Raw genomic sequence first — 21,402 nt, forward strand, 5'->3', positions numbered from 1 at the left:
TAGTTTGCACAAATTTTAAATCACATACGTCTGTATTGATTAACTCTAGAGGTTTTGTGCTCCGTTCTACCGAGCGAAACGGTAGCTTGGTCATTTTTGCTTCAACACAGACTTCACATTTTTCTTGTGAGTTAAACTTATCTACTTTTAGTAAATTAAGATTTACTAATCTTTTTATAGCATTTAGATTTACATGTCCCAATCTGTTATGCCATAAATCAGAGCACTCAAGCAAATAGGAGGATGTGTCATCTTCCTTATTTCTTAATCCTTTTCCACGGTGAATGACCGTAACATTCAGCTCAAAAAGCCCATTCACTAGGTGACCTTCACCTTTGAACTTTTCATACTTGGTCAATATAACCTTTTCACACTCAAATTCTAGTGAAAATCCATGATTTACTAGAAGTGAGCCTGACACCAAATTATTTCGGATGTCTGGGACATGCAGCACATCCTTGAGGGTAAGAACCTTTCCGGATCCTAATTTTAGGAACACATTACCCACACCAACCACCTCGGAAAAGGCTTGGTTTCCCATACGTATTTTTCTACCTCCAACAGATTTGTAAGTAGAAAAAACGCTTCTCTCGGAGCACACATGACTTGTGGCACCTGTATCAACAAACAATTCATTTGGATTGTTACCATGGTCCACGTCGGAGACCACTGCGATCACCTCGTGATCTTTGTTGTTTATAACAATACGTTCAAATAATTTGTACAGTATTGTTTCCAACAATAAGTACACAATTATATTGAACCAAATGTGCATTGGTATATTTATCAACCCATGCATCCCAATTACTACTACCAAATCTAAATTGGTCTTGCTTGTCAAATGACAAACGATAAACATCATTCTCAAGAGAATAGATCTCAAGGAATTAACCACTCCATAGCGCATCGACATTGCGACCGTTCGTTGCTTTATTCCAGCTTTGAATTTCATGTTTCCTCCAGCATCGGTCGACATGATTTCAACAAGAGTACAATAATTTGTCTTGCGACTGTTAGAAATAATGGGAAGAAATTCCCAAGCCGTGTACAGGCGGTACTCTAACTATTACAATCGAAAGGAAACTTTGCAACAAAAAGAGGAATGAAAATTACAATGGAAATAAAGCAAACCAAATTTATAAGTCGAGTCGAGGAAAGCCCTCTTTCCGCAAGACGAAATACGCCCCGCCTAGTGCTCACGGATTGGCGTAATGTCCCCAAAGATGAAACGACTTTCCTCCTATCGAGTTGAAGCACCTCAAACTCGTAGGCTCCGGCGAACTTGAATTGGAGGCGAGAACCGAGCAATACAATGCTCCTAAGATGCACACTAGAATGCTTGAGACTAGAGAAAGGGATAATGATTGTTGGTGTTGTGTCTCTATCTCTCAAATCCACACCTATTTATAGGATAAGAGTGGCCACATGAGAGGTCTCGGCATTAAGGCACCTGATAAACACTTGGAGGTTGAAAAGCCAAAAGACTTAGGAAAAAGAAAGGTTTTGAGACCCTTCTAATTTCCCACATGTTTTTCCTACAATGAGCAGCGATTTCCTCCCATCGACCAACAGAATCCAGAATGCAATCCTCGAAAAACTTGTTTTCTTCCCACGTCCACCTTGACAAATCACTCGTACTCATGCTAATGTAATGTAATATTTAGTTATGTGAATCTTCGAAAGGATTCTATGTATATAGATGTATTAATGACATCAAACCTTATCAACCACATTGTATAAACTAATTTAGGAAATGAAATTAAATATAAAGAAACTAAATTAAAGGAAATAAAGATAATAGACAAAAGCAAGAATGTAAGAAAATTAAAATAAAAGAAAGATCATAATTTAAAAACCTATCCGTCTAGCACTACGTGGAAAATAATCACTAAAATTGCATAGATTCCAGAGCATCTCCAATGGCGGACGTCCGGTCAGACATCCGCGATGGGCGACCGGGACGTCCGCCATTGTAACGAAGCAACTCGGATACGGACGTCCCGTAAGGACGTCGGATGTCCTCGGACGTCCGGGCGACGGGCGGGCGGACGTCCGCCATTGTGGCGTGGGTCGGACGTCCGGGTCGGACGTCTGGTATTATTTTTTTTAAAACTCTATATATATGGCTCGTTGAACTTCATTTCATTCGCACCACTTGTGTTAACAAGTTTCTCTCTCTACATCTCTATTTTAATGAAGTTGTTAATTTTTCCCGTTCGTATTCGTGTTGAAATTTTATTTCCGTAAACGTAAATTGCTTTATTTGTGAATTTGTGATTTTTTTATTGCGGGAAGTCCTAGTGGGAAGGGCGATGGGAATGGCGGATTGTGCAGGGGAAGTCCTAGTGACGTGGCAGTGGGATGAGAAGTCCTAGTGACGTGGCAGGAGGTATTTTTGGGAAGTCCTAGTGGATGTCTGAGTGGGACATCCGTGCATTGGAGACCATGAATATAATGTGTGTAATATTACATCTACTAAGCATAATACTTACTAATTTTAAAAATTGAATATAATGAAACTAAATAAAAGGACAAAGACCATGAACTGACTTAAAATAATGTGTGTACATAAAACGATAGAAATAATTAGCCAATAATATTAAGACCATGAACTAACCGAAACGTTTGCAATTATAATATTACATCTACTACTACAGTGTTAAGAAAAAAATTAATACTCAAATATATAATAACACAACATTTATCATCTAAATTTGTCAACAAGGTATAGGGAGCACGCCAATTGTTTAATTATTGAAACCATACGCTTCATTATATTAAATTAAAACAGGGTAATTGGACTATTGGATAGAAGGAAAAAAATTACAGTAGTATTACATAGTCAGTGGACAATGAGATTACGGGATAATAGGAATAAAAGATTACCTGGCCATTAGGTCATCCGCAACGCTGCCTCTTATCCGTCTCTTAACCGTCTCATCTCTTAACTATTCACCGTCTCATCTCTTAACTATTCATGGGTCCCACTGTATTTTTCACTTCATCTCTTAACTAAGAGACAGAACCTGCAACCCTCCATCTCTTATCCGTCTCTTAATCATCTCATCCATTAACTATTCATTCAATTTCATTTTTTATTTTTATTTCCAACAAATTCAATTAATAAAAACACACTTCATTAAATAAAATAAAAATTACAACTTAAAATCCTAAAAAAAATACATAATTAAATTCTTGGCAAAATAAATAAAAGACATAATTTAAAATACAAATTTATAGAAATTATAAAAACTACTCCTCCGGCGAATCATCCCCCGGAGGTGGCGGAGGCGGAATACCAAGTTGTCCCGCCAGATACACAATGCCGGCACGATGGGCTTGAAATTGAGCAGGCGTCATGCGGCAAGTGTCCGCCATCATTGCGGTGAAGTACATGGACATTAAGGAGGAGGGCGGCCCTTGGGAGCCCGCCTGGCTTGATTCGCCTCCTCCCTCTAGCCGCCTTCACCACCTTGGTCCCTTGCGGCCGACAGCGCCCACCGGAGGATCCCCCTACATTGTCCGCCATGCCCTCAACCTCCTGCGAGGCAACCTCTTGTGCGGCGCTGCCTGAACCGCCCCCACTAGACGAGTATTGGCCATCCGCCGTGTGCTTCGTGCGCTTCGAGCTCGAGCCCGTGCTGGACTGGACACCGCCGGCCCACTTTGCCTCGTCTTTGACGACCTCCCAAACATCGACATGTTTGAATTCTTCGCCGGTGTCGTCAAAATAGACTCGCAAAGCCGATCTCAGAATGTCCCGTGGCTCCGCTTTGGTAATGAGCCGCTTCAGTCTTGTAGATGCCGCAAAATTTTTTGACCTCTCTGTCGACTCGGTCAAAGTGAGCGCAGAGCATCTTCAATGTGCGGCGGCGGGACCCCTTCGGCTTAATCTCGTTGTAGGCCTCGGTGACCTTTTTCCAGAAGCACTTCCGGGTTTGTTGATTCCCGACGATGGGATCGTACGAGGTACTGATCCAGGCGTTGTACACAACCATCGTGTCCTTGCGGCTGTACGGATGCCGGCCCACATCCTCCTCCTCCTCGGCCGCCTCCATCTCTTCCTCCACAGCGTCGAATGCCCTGGAGCTTCCACCACCTCGTCCTCCTTCCGGAGTGGGATCATCCGGATAATCCTCCATAATTTGGGATAATCCCTGCGAATACCTCGGGGCGGAGGGACGAGCGTATGCATCCACATCAAAATGGGGTGGTTGGTACCCCGCCGGCGTCGACAAGCCTTGGGTGCCCGGCCTTGACGAACCGGAACCCGAACCACCCAATACATTGTACATGCCCCCCCAGTCGCCAAATGCGTTGATGTCAAACCCACCGGAGCCGCCACCGCTAGAGTTTCCGTCGCTGGACATTTTGTGATGAAAATTTGAGAGGTTAGATGAAAATTGGAGAGGAAATGGAGATGATTTGGGAAGAATAGATGTGTGTTTGTGTGTGTAATGAAGATGAAATAGGAGTATTTATAGTGTAAAAAAATAAAAAATAAAAAATAAAAGAAAAAAGGTCGAAAACGGTAATATTACCGTTTGATTTTTTATTTTTTATTTTTTAAATTCGAATTTTTTTAAAAAAGTGATTTATTGTGTCAGAGTGACGAAGCCCACTCGCTGGTCGGCAAGTGGGCGTCACGCGTGGCGCCAGCGCGCGCCACGTCGCGCGGGCGCATGGAGAGATGGCTTGCCATCCGTCTCGATGGGACAAGAGTCTTGGCGGGATGGAGACGAGACGGGACGCTGCAACGCGTCCAGCGTCCGTCTCGTCTCAAAGGGACGCGATAAGAGACACCCGCGAGATGCGTTGCGGGTGCTCTTAGAAATGCAAAATTTCAACAGATAATCGTGTAAAAAAGAGGGTATAAAGAATTGAATGAAAGAGTTCACATATAGAGTTGAGGAAAATTAGATAAAAAAGGAAAAGGGAAAATAGAAGAAAAGATATTTTTGCTGTCCTTGAAGAGAAAAGAGATGCTAAATAAGGAAAATAGCTTACGTGGGAATGAGGCGCGCACAGCCGCGTTGTGTAGCATATCCGCTTCATTATTTTAAAATAACACAAGCGCTTTTCTCTGAGATGTGACAGATCAAGCTTTCTCCCAGTAAAAACATATTCAGAGCATTTACCCTTCAAGGGTATAGATGGTGATCTATTGATCAGATAACAAGCATATACAGAGCTTCACCCCAAAACCTTTTTGAGAGACCACTTTTGGATAAGAGACACCTAACTTTCTCAAGTAAGGTCCTATTCATCTCTCATCAACTCAATTTTGCTGAGGGGTGTAAAGAGTAGTCTTATGCCTCTTAATCCCATGTTTTTTACACAAAGAATCCATTTGAGCATTGCAAAACTCAAGACCATTATCTGTCCTAATAGCCTTGATACTTTTTCCAGTTTGATTTTCAATTAAAACTCTCCACTTTGAAAAGGTTTGAAAGACATCAAACTTATGTTTTAAAAGAAAACACCACACTTTTCTGGAAAAATCATCCACAATGAACAGAAAGTACACTGCTACAGAGTGGGTAGTAACAGAGGTAGGGCCCCAAACATCCATATGAAGGTACTCTAACACAGAATGACTGATATTTTCAGTCACATGGGTAGGGAAAGAAACCCTGTGTTGCTTTCCCAAAACACAAGTTTCACAAAAGGGTAGCTCATTTTTGAAATCCAACTCACTCAAAATTTTAGAGTTTTTCAAAAGTTTTAAACCCTTCTGACTCATGTGCCAAAGTCTATTATGCCACAATAAAGTCTTATCCATTTTAACCAGCTTTACACTGTTATCGTAACTAGTAAGAGGCTTAGCAGTACACACATACAGATTACACTTCTTGACAGCTTTAAACAAGCACAACACACCCTTACAGATCTTCATAACACCATGCCCCCATTTACCCTCAAAACCCTCAGATTCAAGACAAGAGCAGGAAAGCAAGTTATAACTCAGATCAGGCACATATCTCACATTGTTCAAAGTCAACAGGAATCCATTCTCAAACTTCAAAAGCACAGTACCAATGCCAAAAAATTTACACTTCTTGTCATTAACCATAGACACAAAAGCATTTTCCACAGGTTTGAGACAAGTAAAAGCATCTTTGAAAAGAGGGATTTGAAAGGTGCATCATGAATCAATTAGCCAGTCATACTTGGTAAAAAAGCACTCAGAGGCAGAATTTGCAGAAAACAGGTCATGGTTCATGAAGCAAACACCATCAGAACCATCATCCTTAGCTAGATTTGCAACAGACTCGAGTTTATTATTGTGGCTCTTACCTTTTTTTGGCCTTGTACATTCATTTTTATAATGACTCACTTCTCCACAATTAAAAACTTCCTTCTAGCTTTAGGATCTTTACTTTTAGATCTAGATCTGCCTCTGCTTTGCTGTTTACCATTCCCACTAGAATTTTTGCCATCCCCTCTGGATTTAGACCTTCCTCTAACATTAAGAGCCTTAGTTTGAATATAGAGTCAGAGTTTTCTTTAATTTCCATTTCCTTTTATTTTAAGGAACTCATTATAAGGTCTAGAGGGGCACTGCCCCTGCCATACTTAATGACTTCCTATACATCACTATAAGTATCTGTGATAGCTTTCATGAGGGCTATGTTGGTATACTCATCAATAGTTTTGTCCCCAGACCTTAAAATGTCTTGGACAAGTTTTTGAAATCTGTCAATATTATCATCTATGTCTTTTGAAAGATCCAGTCTGAATTTAAAGAGTTTTTCAAGAAGGTACATCCTGGATGACATAGAGGTTTCAGTAAACAGAGTATCCAGCTTAGTCCATATTTCAGAGGCTGATTCAATGGACCCAACCTTCCTAATCACAGAATCAGAAAGGTTGAGTATTATAGTAGACCTAGCTAATTCATTTCTCTCATCCACTTTCTCAGCAAACTCAGTATCAGGGATAGTCCCTTCAACAGCTTTCAAAACCTTCTACTGAATCAAAACACACTTGATTTTCTGTTTCCAAATCACAAAATCATTTTTCCCATTGAAGGGGATAATGCCAATTGGTTGAGTCATTTTTTTGAAAAGATTTTAACACACACAAAAGAACTCAACACACACAAGGCACAACAAGTAACCCTGCTTACACAGAAAGAGGACTTAAACACAGCACAGTCAAAGAGTCCACTTAGAACAGATATACATAGGTATTTTTCATGCACAAACTCACAATGAAATTACAGCAGGCGCACACACACAGAAAACAAACTCAAAGTGATCCCAGACACACTTATCAAGTGTAGAAAGAGTTCCTCCCTATCTGTCACGTGTACCCCGGCAAGAGGATTTCCCAGTTCGCAATCACCCAATGTATGGGGGCGCAGAGGGTCACTCAAGGCGGCTAAGGCACTGGGTGGATAGGTAATTCACTCAAGACATAGAGTCAGGGCTCTGAGATACACACTTTCAGAAACATAGACAAAGCAGAACACACAACGGAAGAAAAAAAGGCTGTAAGCACCAAGATAAAGCAGAAAACAAGAGCATAGAAAACCTAAATCGCGGCCCAGCAAAACCTAATCCTAGTGCTAGGAAAGCAGTAAAGGAGAGGTTTCGCCAATTTACCAGAGCGGATACCCTTCGTTAAGGCGTATCTGTCTTACCTTAGAGCCTATATCGGAGGTTTGAGCTTTGCTCTAAAGAGCCCACCTTCTTTAAATTTGCGACCCGGCGTGCCACGGTGATCCTCCCGTGGCTCTGATATCATTGTTGGGATCAGACCACCATGGATTCACTAATTACCATGACTTCTTTTGTATTACACCACTACTAAGATGGCTAATCTCAGAAGGAACAAGCCGAATACAAAGAAGGAATCAAGATTACAATTAATCTAAGAACATAATATACAAATAGGAAACCCTAGCTACAAGTCAGTCTTCCACTAGACTAAACACCAGGCTCCATCCGATTGTATACATGCACACTAAGTAGAAACATCAGTAACACTAAGCGGTAGGATCTAAATGAAAGCAGTACAAGAAACACAAGGTCAAAAGCATCACGATGTGACTCAGTTCGCAACAACGACTACATTTGGCCAAGGACCTCCCTACAGCTTCAACCAACAGTCACAAGAGAAGCACCGTTGAACTAGTGGTCAGAAACCTCAGTCTCACTGATTACCGCCAACAATAGCCTACTCAACACACGGATCAACACGAATCGCTTGGATATCTGCTTCACAACACAAGAACTCTCAAGTACATCTCCAATCACAACCGGATCTAACACCACAGTCAGACCTAACCGAGGAATCTCAGAAGGAAAACCGAGGAATCTCTCTAAACCGAAAATCATCGGTGGAAACAGAAGATCGGAGAAGATGACCGGCGACAATCGCCGGAGAACAAGAGAGAGAAAGTAGAGAGAAGGCAGAGCGTATCACAAGAGAGAGAGAGAGTATCAGTTGAATGAGAGAGAAGAGAGTATCAGTTGAATCTCTCTAAACCGAGAATCATTGGTGGAAACAAAAGATCGGAGAATATGACCGGCGACAATCGCCGGAGAACAAGAGAGAGAAAGTAGATAGAAGGCAGAGTGTATCGCAAGAGAGATAGAAAGTATCAGTTGAATGAGAGAGAAGAAAAGAGGTGGTGTACATAACACACAAAACAAACACGCTTCTCATCCAATGGTTGAGACCCGTGATCTGTGTGGAGGTGCTACGTGGCGGGCATCGAGGGCACCAGGTAAGTGACGGGCCAGTCAAGTAATGGGTTGCCCTCACCAAGACTTTGGGCCTTAACATTTATGAAAATCAATTGATATGTAAGTCCAACACCAAAAATGGTTCACATAAAATTCAACAGTTACCACGTGACTTTCGTTATGAAAATAAAAAAACTGATGGACGAAAAAAGAAAACTAATTACAAATTGAAATTACTATGAAATGAAAATCGCTCCTCTCTCTGTAATCTAAATCTCTATCGCACAATTAAGTGAATGTCCGCATATCAATCAACTCTCCCAATCCTTTTCACAGCATAACGCAATTTAGTTGCGAATTACATGCAGAACAAGTTGTTATTTTAAAGTAAAATTCATAAAAATAATTGGAATCACTTAGATAATAGCCCCATATAATTGGCTGATATGATTAGCTAATTCATTGATTTTTACTCCATCCCTCCGACATTGGGAGTCTTATTTATAGGCGGCACAAGTTTTAAGAAATGTTAAGAAAAGTGAATAGAAAAAATTTTGTGGAATATGAGTTCCACTTGTATATATATTAATTTTAAATGAAATGTGAGTGTAATGTCTTAGTGGAAGGTATGACTCTATTACCATTTATGAAAATAGTGAACCGAAATTCCTATTCGCGAACGAATTAAAATAGGAAAACGGGACTTCTATTCGGTGACAGGAGGGAGTATTCAAGTCTCACAATCGTTACATTACTACGAAAATGGGCAAAATTTTAAAATTTGCATATACGAGACGTGGGCGTCCCAGCAACCTAATCGCATAACCCTCTCCCACCGTATACGTGTCGCCGTGCAAATGGATAGATCTGGTGGGACCCACATTCAGCCACTGGTAACCCGCCAAGTTTTATGGATTAAAAACTTTGATTTGTTGCTAAGAGCGCGCCGCGTGTACACACTATGACTAATCCACCACTAATCACCTAATCCAATGGGGTCCACCAAAATTACAAACGACCGACAATTCAAAAGATAAAAGGTGAGTGCGATATATTTGCTCTCATGCCCCTTTACTTTTTAAAAATATCCACTTTCGCCACAATTTGTGAGTGTGTTTTCTTTCCTACATATGTTTTGTCTTATTTCTTTCTCTCGAATATTTGATCTTTATGTTCTCATAATCAAGTAATATCAATGACATGATGCTATGGAGTAGGGTCCACTTGTGAATTAGACTGATTTATTACGCAAAATACAATTCAAAGTCCTTGCATTAATCATTTCATTTTACTAGATTTTTCTATAAATTTTTTGTCATTAGAATCTTCTACGATTACATTTTGTTTTATTAGATTCTTATACAATTTTTTGGTTCATCAAGTTTTTATAATAATGCATTTTGATTTATGAAGTTTTTATACTTTAATTTTTAATTTACTCGGATCTTTATTTATTAGACTTCATAGTTTAATTAAATTTTCTTGAATTAGTTAAATTTATTTATTTTTCTATTTTTCACTGATTTATTTTTAAATTAATCTAGCTGCAATATCGACTTAAGAAAATCAATAGAAAATGAAAATATATTGATATTGCCCGTTACATATCAACTTATAATTTTTTTTATTTTTTAATGATTTTCAGACAATATTGCAATTGGATCAATTTTAAAATAAATAAGAAAAAAATGAATACTGATGAAATAACACAAGAAAAATTAATTAAATTCTGAAGTCCGTTATTTTAAGGATCCAACCAAATTGAAAATAAAAGTATAAAAAATCGTTTAAACCAAAATCCATTAGTATAGGGATTTAATGAAATAAAAAATTGTAAAATACCATAATGAACCAAAAGTTTGTGGAATGATTTAATGAAATAAAATGTATTAGTACAAGGACCTCGAGATGTTTTTGCTGATTTATTATGTTGATATGAATATATTGTTAACCTTGCTGATTTATATTAGTGCGATGATTAGTTATGTTAATGGGTTATTTGCATGCAAATTTAAAAACTTTCACTAAATTATAGTTTCACATTCCAAAATTCGTTTATAAATTATTAATTGATTATTTTGATTTCGCTATTAAACTAATTAAATCAATAATTATAATAGATTTTAAAGTTGATAGGCAAAAATAAGAATTTGACAAATTAAAAATTTAGGAATTTATATGTTAAATTTCAACGCTTATCAATAAAATAACTTACTTACATATTAGCAACTCCTTCGCGTAAAATGTACTCCCTCCGTCCCATAAGAACATGCACTCTTTCCTTTTTAGTTTGTCCCACAAGAATATGGACTTTCTAATTTTGGAAAGTCTTTTTTTAATGAGGTGATATTCATTCTCCACTAACAATACTTTAATTACTTTTTCTCTCAACCTCTCTTACTTTACCAATTTTACATTAAAACTCGCGTCGAACCCAAAGTACATATTCTTTGGGGACGGAGAGAGTAGCAAAAACTTTTTATTTTTTGTGTTTATTAAAAATCTACCGCTATGTACATCTTCGATCGACGAAAAATTTCTTAGTTAAACTGTTTAAATATCATGAGATTAAGTAAAACTTTTAGCCAACGAACTATTTAAAATATTCAGAAAAATCTAGGAATTTGGGCAATTAACGAATAAAGACAAAGTGCATGGACCAATAAAGAAACAATAATCAAAATAAAAAAGTTGTTGGCATTAAGAAGAATGAACTCTTCCATAATATCCAAATTCAAGTGTTGAAGGAAAGAGAGCAATCAATTCCAAAAACGTAGCATCAATTTGCATGCATGTGTGGCTCATATCCTCCACTTTTTTCTTTGATTAAAGATGATTAGTGAATCCATCATCAAAAAAGTGACACACAAAAAAGACTACTAGATATGTCGAGCGATCAAAGAGTTTTGTCCCTAGCAAACACCTTCCAGGATGGAGACGGAGACGAAGACGGCGGAGGCTCCCCGGCCGTCAGGGACATCCATGCCCTGACGCCGCCCCGCGCCCCACGCCTCCGCGAGGCGTGGGAGACGGGTAGTCATAGGTCATCCTCCCTCTCAGTAGCGTCAAACGCTACTGAGGGCGGGGGCGAGAACTTCACTAGCATGAGCAGGGAGTTCAACGCCCTCGTCGTAGCTGGGGCCACCATCAATGGGCCCAACCAACACGAGTCGGGCCCATTGGGCAGGATTAGGGAGGAGGGGAATTTCCAAGTGGAGACAAACCCCTTGGCGATTGTGCCGGACACTGGGACGCTGGATCTTGTGCAATCGCCAAGGGGCGAGTCTGGCGGCGACAGACATGCGCCTGTCGCTGCCAGCGCGGGAGGAGAGATGTCGGTGCATCGGGTGAAGAAAGAGGAGGCGGAGTCGAAGATTTATGCTTGGCAAAATGCCAAAGTTGCGAAGTTTAATAACCGGTTTAAGCGTGAGGAAGCCATAATCAATGGATGGGAAGGGGAGCAAGTGCAGAAGGCCACTTCTTGGATGAAGAAAGTTGAGGTATTTTCTTTTTCAGTGAAAATTTGCTTTAAAAAAATTGTTTTTCTAACATCTTTTTTTGGGTTAGTGCTTGAAATATCTATTGTTGGGTTCTTTGAAAAGTCGAAAATTAATAAATTCAGACATGGGGAAAATCAAGGTTTTTGGGATCATCTTGATTAGATTGACTACAGTATTAGTTAGAGACATCTGTGATTGTTTATTGTTTTCTACTAATTAATGATGGCTGTTTCTTTTACTAGTTAGGTGAAATTAAGAAGTCACATTTATTTTCTTGTTTTAGTAAGAGGTTATAAAAGTAGTTAACTTTCTTATCCCTTCTTTCACCAGAACTCTCGGTCAAAATGGACTGTCTATAATTGCTTTTTTTCTTGAGTAAAAGATGGAGCAGTAATTAAAAATGATCATATTTCACTCAAAAGCATGTTGAAATACTCTCTCTCTCTCTAATAGTCTAATTAGTTAAAATCATAACTTTTAATACAAAATTAGTAAAATGTATGATGAATAGATAAAAGGGTTAAAGTAGAAGATAAAAAGAGAAATCTGAATAAAGTATAATAGAGAGATAAAAAGTGAGTAATGAACTGACAATGACTTTGCATTTTTAGTATGAGATTAATTTTGGTAGACAGATAAAAAAGGAAAGATGAAACTATTTTTTGTAAACACACAAAGTACTCCTATTAATTTAATTTATAGTCTTTCTAATTTTGATACAGATTGGGCAATTGGTGAACAGGTAAATTGTAATGAAATTTTACTACTACTACTACTAATTTTCAAGCTTTGGTAGAGTTTTCATCAAGTTGTGAGTACTAGTAAGCTTGTTTAGTTAAAATTCAGATGTCCAAATTTTTACTTTTTTACATGAACAAAAAAACAAAATCTATTTATCATGTATTATTATCGAAGAAGCATACGTCCAATCCATCTCCCTTGATTTGAAGTTATAACTAAAATTGCAGAGGAAATTGGAGGAGAAAAGAGCAAAAGCCCAAGAGAAAATGCAGAATGAGATTGCAAAAGCACACAGAAAAGCAGAGGAAAGAAGAGCTTCTGCTGAGGCCAAGAGAGGCACCAAAGTGGCCAGAATTCTTGAAATAGCAAACTTGATGAGGGCCGTTGGTCGGCCGCCTGTCAAGCGCTCCTTCTTCTGAAACGGCACGGCACCACCACCAGCTATGTAATATGTAAATATAGTTTGCAGTCAGTGTACATTATAAAACAAGAAGAAGCAAGTTTGGTTGGTCATACTTATTACTATAGACATGATGTTGAAGAGGATTTTAAACCCCCTCAGTATTGAACCTTATAGGGGTGTTTTAATCCGAGTTGCAAGAATTGGTACAAAATTGTAGCAATGTGAGTGTTGGTGTTTGTGTTAGGGTTTAGGGTTCTGAGAGACTGATTGGCATGTTTCTTTGTCGACAAATTATTTTGTCTAAGCATTTTTTGTTGGCATTGTTCTTACATCATTGATAATTTGATAGTATAATTAATGTGTTGTTATGTAGTTTGGTAAGTGATTCTTTCCTTCTTCTTTCACGTGGTTGTGCTATGATCTTGTGTTTTGTGGCTTTGGTTGGTTGTGAGGTGGTGGTTCATGTTCTTGCTCTCCCCTTTTTGTTCGTTTGTTATTTGTTGTGCCGTCTCGTTTGTTCTTCATTTGTGTTGTAGCTGTCTTGCTTGGATTGGATTATATCTGTTCCGTTGATGTTTTGGCTCGTCTCTTCAAGAAGGCTATGAGGTGTCTCGTACTTTTAGAAATAGGTGTCTCAATACTTCCACAAAGGGTATCGACATTTGGCAGAGGTGAATGGTCCGATTCAAGAGTGGAATCATAAGAAAAGAGGCAGGTTGGGGTCGACATTGATGTGCGAAGATTGAACCCTAAATAAGATAAGGGGGAGCCAAGACAGCTAAGGTTTGGCTGCCAAAATTTTGGGTGTTCGATATGTAATTTTGGCTAATCAACGTGTAATTTGAGTAATTGACGTGTACTTTCAACTGTCGCGTTGATATTTCAACTTTTGAAAATTATTTGTGGGGTATTTTATACCAAAAAAATGAAATGATGAATATACTGAATAGTAATGACCTGGACGGTGGAACATCTTTGAAGAAACGCCTAAACGATGGGACAAAATCGACCATTTACACTTAAAGTGAAAAAAACCGATTCTTCCCTTTCTTTCACTTCTAATGATTCCGTCCCTTTTAAAATTGTGTCCTAGAGCTGACATTATATGCAGCCGAGAGTGATGACAGAGGACCATTGCCGGGAGGGCTTCCGATAAACACTTTAGCTTATTCGCCCGGACAGCTTTCTCCCATTTCCCACGTCCACTATCGTGCTTCCTCAATTTTTATTTTTTAGAGTTGTTTTATCAAAAAATTTGGCCATAGTGAGTGTTAACCCGTTGATATATGTCCTCCTAACTAGTCTACTCTACTTACATACTATACTACTAAATCGATATCTACTTATATCAGTCACCTAACCAATTGCCTCAGCCTTAAATAAAACTGTTAATATCATGTACGTCCTTCAATTCCCTATCCTTGAGGGCATGCAAACTCATTTACATAAACGTCAATTTATTAATATCTTTTTTTAGATTTGAAGTACTACGCGATTGAAACAACACAATTTCCCCCACTCATCCATCTATACCTATATGAATAACTACGATCTCAAATAATACTGTAATAACTAAGATCAATACTTAATCATTGAATTTAGAGATTTAATTGTTAAATAATATAAAAAATGAAAATGTTCCAGAACTTTGCTACCCTTATTCTTTTAGTCTGGAGAAGGGATACAAACCCACCCCACAAGTAAACCCTTATTAATAAACAAGCTGATACGAACCTCTATTAGTTTAGATATTATAGGGATTTAGCATATCTTTTTCTATATCTTTGTTTTCTTGTTCATTAAGTCAGTAGCATTATAAATAGGATAGACTGTTATCTTTTTTATTCATTCAATCAATTAATGAAATATTTTCTCTCCCAAATATAACGTGTGTTTTCCAATCCTAATTTTGGATTCCCTCCGCCGATCCTAATTGGACGCCGGAGTATTCTATCAATCGCCGAGTTATCTGCCCGACGGGAGCGACTCCCGCGCACAGAAACTCTGCAATCGTCCGCCGAGCCTATTGGCCGCCGGAAATTTATCTCCACCGCCGAGCGAAACTCGCCGCCGGTGCTTGTTAAGGGAAACGTCCTTAACAACTGGTGCTTTCATCCAGAGCTCAGCATCCTCCGTCTGCGTTCATCCATATCCCCAAATAAATCACCACCATTTCTACCACAACCACGATTCAGTCCGTCGACATGTCATACGACTACGCCAGCTATTGCCATCGTAAATACAATTTCCCTCAACTCGTGCAGCCGTTTCACCCTTGCCACACCCGACAGCCCACTTGCTGGGACCCACCATGGACCCGTCGGACCACTGCATATCAACATTCTTCATCCTACGAGCTAGATATGTACTCGCCATCACCGCCCAAGCGCCGACCTACCTGTTGGGACCCACCGGCGCAACAGCAGGACCACGGCTACCCGACCGTTGACCGTCCCCGACGCTCGGAGACGTGCTGGGACCAACCTCGCCCTCGGGAGGAGGTGAGAGCGCGAGTCCAGCCCGCCTCCCACCAGCCCCGCTACTCCACCGAAAAGCCAATGCGAGACCTGTACAGTCAGACCGCACGTGTGACCAGTCAAACTCCGGAGCAGCCACGCCTGCCTCTAATACGGGTCTCCCAGGCGGAGAAGTCAGAACGGTCCAGGTTGGGTCTCTGCTGGCACTGTCCCGAGAAATGGGTGATGAGACATGTGTGTAAACAACGCATTCTCTGTTATGCGGATGATGGGGATGAGTTTGAGGAGAACATTCAAGATGAGAATTTAGCCGAAGAGAAAACTGATAATACTCCCACGATAGTATTCGGTGATGATGTTCCCAATGGCATTACCGACGCTCATCTTGATGTTCCAAACAACGAGTCCCCTAGAGAGTTCCTCAAGAACAAAGGGATTGTCAAGAACGACAATGAGCCACCGCAAGTGCTCGTTGGGGTATCTGATGAGAAGATTGATGAAAATGAGGAGACATTGCTAGAAGATAAAGAGGAGGATGGTTCTATTGGTGAAGTGGAGAAGATAATCGCCTCACTCAATGTTGTTCAAGTGTCATCCCAAAATGTTGTTGGAAATTGTTTGGGCAAGAAAAGAGATGGTGCTTACACCGAATTGCCCGTAATTGCTTGTGTCAATGTGGATTTGAATGTCGGTGATGTTCCAAGTATGAATCATCGATCAACATCGCTCGACAAAGATGCAAGGTTGATCCCTCCGAGTAATGACATGCCATGCTTGGGCATTCTGGGAGGCGTGGACAAGCTTTTCGATTTGGCAAGGAATTTTTCCGCCAAAGTTGGGTCTCCTTTGTTGATTTTTTATGGAAGTGAAGAAGGGAGACGTTCAACTGTTCGGTGTGTGTTTGATCCAGGAGGAGTTGCCTCGCCGAAGCTTCTGCTTTCAACTCTCCTTTTTGCTTCGTGGTTCCCACCTTGAGGACAAGGTGGATTTTAACCGTGGGAGAGTTGATACGAACCTCTATTAGTTTAGATATTATAGGGATTTAGCATATCTTTTTCTATATCTTTGTTTTCTTGTTCATTAAGTCAGTAGCATTATAAATAGGATAGACTGTTATCTTTTTTATTCATTCAATCAATTAATGAAATATTTTCTCTCCCAAATATAACGTGTGTTTTCCAATCCTAATTTTGGATTCCCTCCGCCGATCCTAATTGGACGCCGGAGTATTCTATCAATCGCCGAGTTATCTGCCCGACGGGAGCGACTCCCGCGCACAGAAACTCTGCAATCGTCCGCCGAGCCTATTGGCCGCCGGAAATTTATCTCCACCGCCGAGCGAAACTCGCCGCCGGTGCTTGTTAAGGGTAACGTCCTTAACACAAGCCTTATTCTTTCAATGTCCCACATCGATTGTGAGAGCAACTTGTATTATGGGGTTCATAGATCAAATTGACTCTCTCTCCTGACAAACTGATATTTTGAGATGAGTTTTCATGTTCTTGTTTTCAATTATAGTACAACATATTTTGAGATGAGTTTACCACTTCTAAACATATAGTACAACAAAAACGATTAGCATCAGATGCCACAATCCCAAAAATGTATAGGCATTTTATAGACGTAATTAGGATTCTCTTTAACAATTCATGAAATGTAAAGCAAGAAATAGCACACTTCTTAATCCTAAACACAAACATCTTTCTTTCTTCCAGTATACCAAATCAAAAGGTTAATATAAGCACTAAGAATAGTGCATTGCTCTTGCACTCGGGGATTCGTATGTTGATCATGCTTCATGTTAAACTAATTTATCTGTATCAATTCCCATAAATCATGGATAAAGAAATAGTGTCGACCACTTTTAAAAAACAAAACGCGATAAAGCTTCTCTAGGCCATAAAAGGAGGAATCTAAGAAAGGGAAGCAACAAAAACTACATAATTTTACGATCTTTTTTATAGTGATTTTAGCAGCACATTCTCAAAGTGTGTGCATGACCTGACCTTAATCATTTCTTAAATCTAAGGATTTTATATTTTCATGTCTCATTTTACAAAATTTTGCTACATGCCTACTTATAACATTCATAATTAGTTTGGCACTCTTTCCTTGTTCAAATTAGTTTCCTAACTGTCAAAATTTATACTACTTCAACAAAAGTTAACATAAGACACTTATAAAATTCATCTCCAAGTATGTCACTTATTAAAACGAAGGGAATTATTGTTAATCTTAAATCTTGATTAGCTTCTTATCCAATAGTAAAGGTAAACAACAATCTATCTTCCCACTCCCCAATCACTTAAAGATGACAAATTTTCCATCACCACCAAATCTTCATTGGGTTCTGGTGATGTTTCACTAAAGAAACACACAAGAAGCATAAAAACAGCACTATAGGATAGGCCAATGCCATCAAACATCTTTTGCAGTAAAGAAATTTGACTGCTCTACCACCCTAATTCAAAAATGGTTTCTCTATGCAAAAATAATCAATGCCTAATTGCAAGTGAAATGGCCCACCAAATTCAGCTACTACCAAGTTTATATATCCTCTTCAGCAGCCACCTATCTTGTTACTAATAATTTAAGCTGTCTATATAGTATCTCTCTTTCTGCTATTATTTGATCATCATCATCATCATCATCATCTCATTCCCCAAATCTCACCACCCTGTTTTATTACCACACTCTTCTGCTTCACTCAAACCTTCCACAAACCTCTTCTTTTTAATACTCCAAATCCATAAGTTGTTGCTCAATATGCTGGGAAATTCAGTAAATTTGAGCACATTTTGGGAAAATTTATGAGATTTGCTCACTATCGATTGTAGTTTAGCCTCTTAATTGGCTTTATGCTAAACTAAAGTGTTTATAAATTACTATAATTCTCAGAAAAAACAGGTAATACAGCAAACAAGAAGAAAAACTGAAATTGAATCGTCCAATCGAAAATGAGGAAGATACCTTCTATAGTAGCAAGAGCAGCAATGGCGGTTGCGGAATTCGATTCACAATCACACTCACACATATCCCCATCGCCGCCGCCTGTATCGCATCTGGAGAGATGCGACGCCAAAAATTGCCCGTGGTGGCCGTACTCGAGCTCCAAGGAATTCAAGGCGAACACGGCGCTGATCATCGCCGTCCTCTTCTGCGCGCTGGCGTTCAACGCCGGCATCCGCTACATCGTGCGACTGTATTGCGGAGAACGGCGCAGCGGCGCGGAGGAAGAGATTCGAGTTCTGAGCTACTCGGAGGGGATGAAGCTGGGCGGGGAGGAGACGGAGTGCATTATCTGTTTGGGTGATTTCGCGGTAGGGGAGAAGATCGAGTTCTCGATAAATGTAAGCATGGATTCTACCTCAATTGGATTGAGAGATGGCTCATTTCGCACTCCTCCTCCCTAGACATGCACAAATCGAATCGGGCCGCCTGTTAATCGGTGGTTCGGAACCGGAACCGGAACCTGTTCGGCGGTTCAAGCGGGCCGGTTCAGGTTCAAAAAAGCGTGAACCGTAACCGGCGGTTAAAACCATTATTACTCACCCCATTCTTGTGTTAATAAGGATTTCCTATAAATATCCAACTTCTCCCATCATTTTTACTCACTCCATTCTTGTGTTAACAAGGATTTCCTTCTCAATCTCAATTTATCTATTCTCTATCCTCATTCTCTCTAATTGCTCAAGTTGTTTACTACTATATTTGTTATTGTGTTCGTAATTTACCATTTATTCAATACTCCATATTCCATACTATTTTCATTTTGCATTATGTCTTCTTCTCGTGGTGGACCGGGACGTGATGATCGGGGCAAAGGAATTGTCCAAGATCAAAGTAGTCGTCCCCAAAGATCAAAGTGACCTAGTCGTCGATAAGTTATGGAAGAGGTTTCCCGAGTGGCGGCTGAACGCATGCAAGTAAGTTCTAAAAAATAAAATTATTTTTACAATTCATAATTTCATAACAGTGAATTTTTTAAATTTTTTTTGTGTTCCTAATTAAAACTTCAACTAATATAATATTTATAGATATAAGAAGATCATAGGATGACCATGCTACTCGCTAAAATGCATCAAGGTGGGGGGAGGGGCGGTGGTAGTCCCAACAACAAGATGACGAGTACGACGTGTCTATATCGTCGGACTCGGACAACAATGATGATAGATCTCATTCTCGTATTTCGTCTAGCACCGGCGGAAATGAGGACATACCTCCCCCTCCACCCACTAAAAAAGCATTGAAATCTGATATTTTTGTTAAACACTACAAGAAGGTCCGGGTGGTAATTCCAAGTCCTAATGATCCGCTCTCTCAAGAAGAGACATCGGCGTTTCATGCATATTGTAACTTTTGTGATAAAGTCTACAAATTTGCGAGTGGTGGGGGGATATGGCACCCTCCGTCGTCATTTGGTGACAAAGCATCCGGTAGAATGTGACACTACCTCTATTCAAACCCAACTAAACTTCCAACCCGGTGGCTCAGGTTCGTCAGGTACGCCTCTTTTTAAATATGATCCTAAAAATTTTGCTGACGTTATGACTAGATGGGCTGCAATGAAGCATTTTCCTTTTAATGTTTATGATGACAAAAAATTTGAGGTTACTATGCAAAGTGGTTTGAACGTAGCTGTCAAAAGAGTATGTCGAATGACCGTTCAACGATCTACCATTCGACAATGTTTTGAGAAAAAAAGTTGAATTATCACTTTATTTACTCAACTTGGGACACAAAGTGAACATTTGCTCAGATGTATGAACTGATTGTTTTAATAGACATTCATACATGGGCATTACAGTTCACTTTGTGGACAATAGTTGGACTTTGAACAAGCGTTTGATTGGTTTTAGATAATTTAAGACACCACACACTGCACCCGAAATTGATTATTTAATTATTCAAGTTTTGAATGAATTCAATTATGCAATAAGATATTTTCTGTTGGTTTTGATAATGCAACTGCTAACACTGCAAGTATTAATGACTTGATTGTGGCTTGTGCTCCGGTTATTGGTGGTAAGTATTTTCATCAAAGACGCATATGTCATATTTTGAATTTATGTGTACAAGATGCGCTTGAATTATGACAAAAACATATTAGTCCTATTAGAACTGCAGTTAAATTAATCCATCAAAAGTCGCCTATTGGCAAAGCTCGGAAGAAGTATTGCAATCAAAAGAAGGTAAGATATACGAATTTTTACCATGGATGTGTCTCATAGATGGAATTCAACATATGATTGTCTGAATTCTACTTTGACGCATAAAGATTCTTTATGTTTTTTTTAGAACCTATCCCGTTTCTGATTTATATCTGTCGCATAGTTGTTTGGATCATAGCGTGAGTTTATTTAAATTGTTCAAATATTTCAAAAATGCGACTGTTGAATTATCAGGTGTTTATTATTGCACTGCTGTTCGTGTTTTAGAGCATTGCATGTATATATCACTTGGTTTTAAAACTGCGATGAAAAATGCTTCATTTTCTCCTGAATTGATGTGTGTTTTATATTATATGATTGAAAAATGGCTTAAGTATTTCAGTGAGATTCCAACGGTGTTTTTGATTGCAAAGGTCT

General features: G+C 39.3%; 2 protein-coding genes across 2 annotated transcripts; both read left to right on the plus strand.

Annotated features, from left to right (window-relative positions):
* Window positions 1–11,393: 11,393 nt before the first annotated feature.
* LOC121749785 (remorin 4.1-like) lies at window positions 11,394–13,722 on the plus strand. The gene is made up of 2 exons (XM_042144418.1): window positions 11,394–12,193; window positions 13,162–13,722. Exons 1-2 carry the CDS (start codon window positions 11,579–11,581, stop codon window positions 13,351–13,353), a joined length of 807 nt encoding a protein of 268 aa, XP_042000352.1. The 5' UTR covers window positions 11,394–11,578; the 3' UTR covers window positions 13,354–13,722.
* Window positions 13,723–17,382: 3,660 nt separating this feature from the next.
* Window positions 17,383–19,534, plus strand: LOC121749786 (RING-H2 finger protein ATL79-like). The gene has a single exon (XM_042144420.1). It carries the CDS (start codon window positions 18,772–18,774, stop codon window positions 19,225–19,227), a length of 456 nt encoding a protein of 151 aa, XP_042000354.1. The 5' UTR covers window positions 17,383–18,771; the 3' UTR covers window positions 19,228–19,534.
* Window positions 19,535–21,402: the final 1,868 nt, after the last annotated feature.

This window comes from Salvia splendens, chromosome 9, assembly GCF_004379255.2.
Source record: "Salvia splendens isolate huo1 chromosome 9, SspV2, whole genome shotgun sequence".
Taxonomy (NCBI): domain Eukaryota; kingdom Viridiplantae; phylum Streptophyta; class Magnoliopsida; order Lamiales; family Lamiaceae; genus Salvia; species Salvia splendens.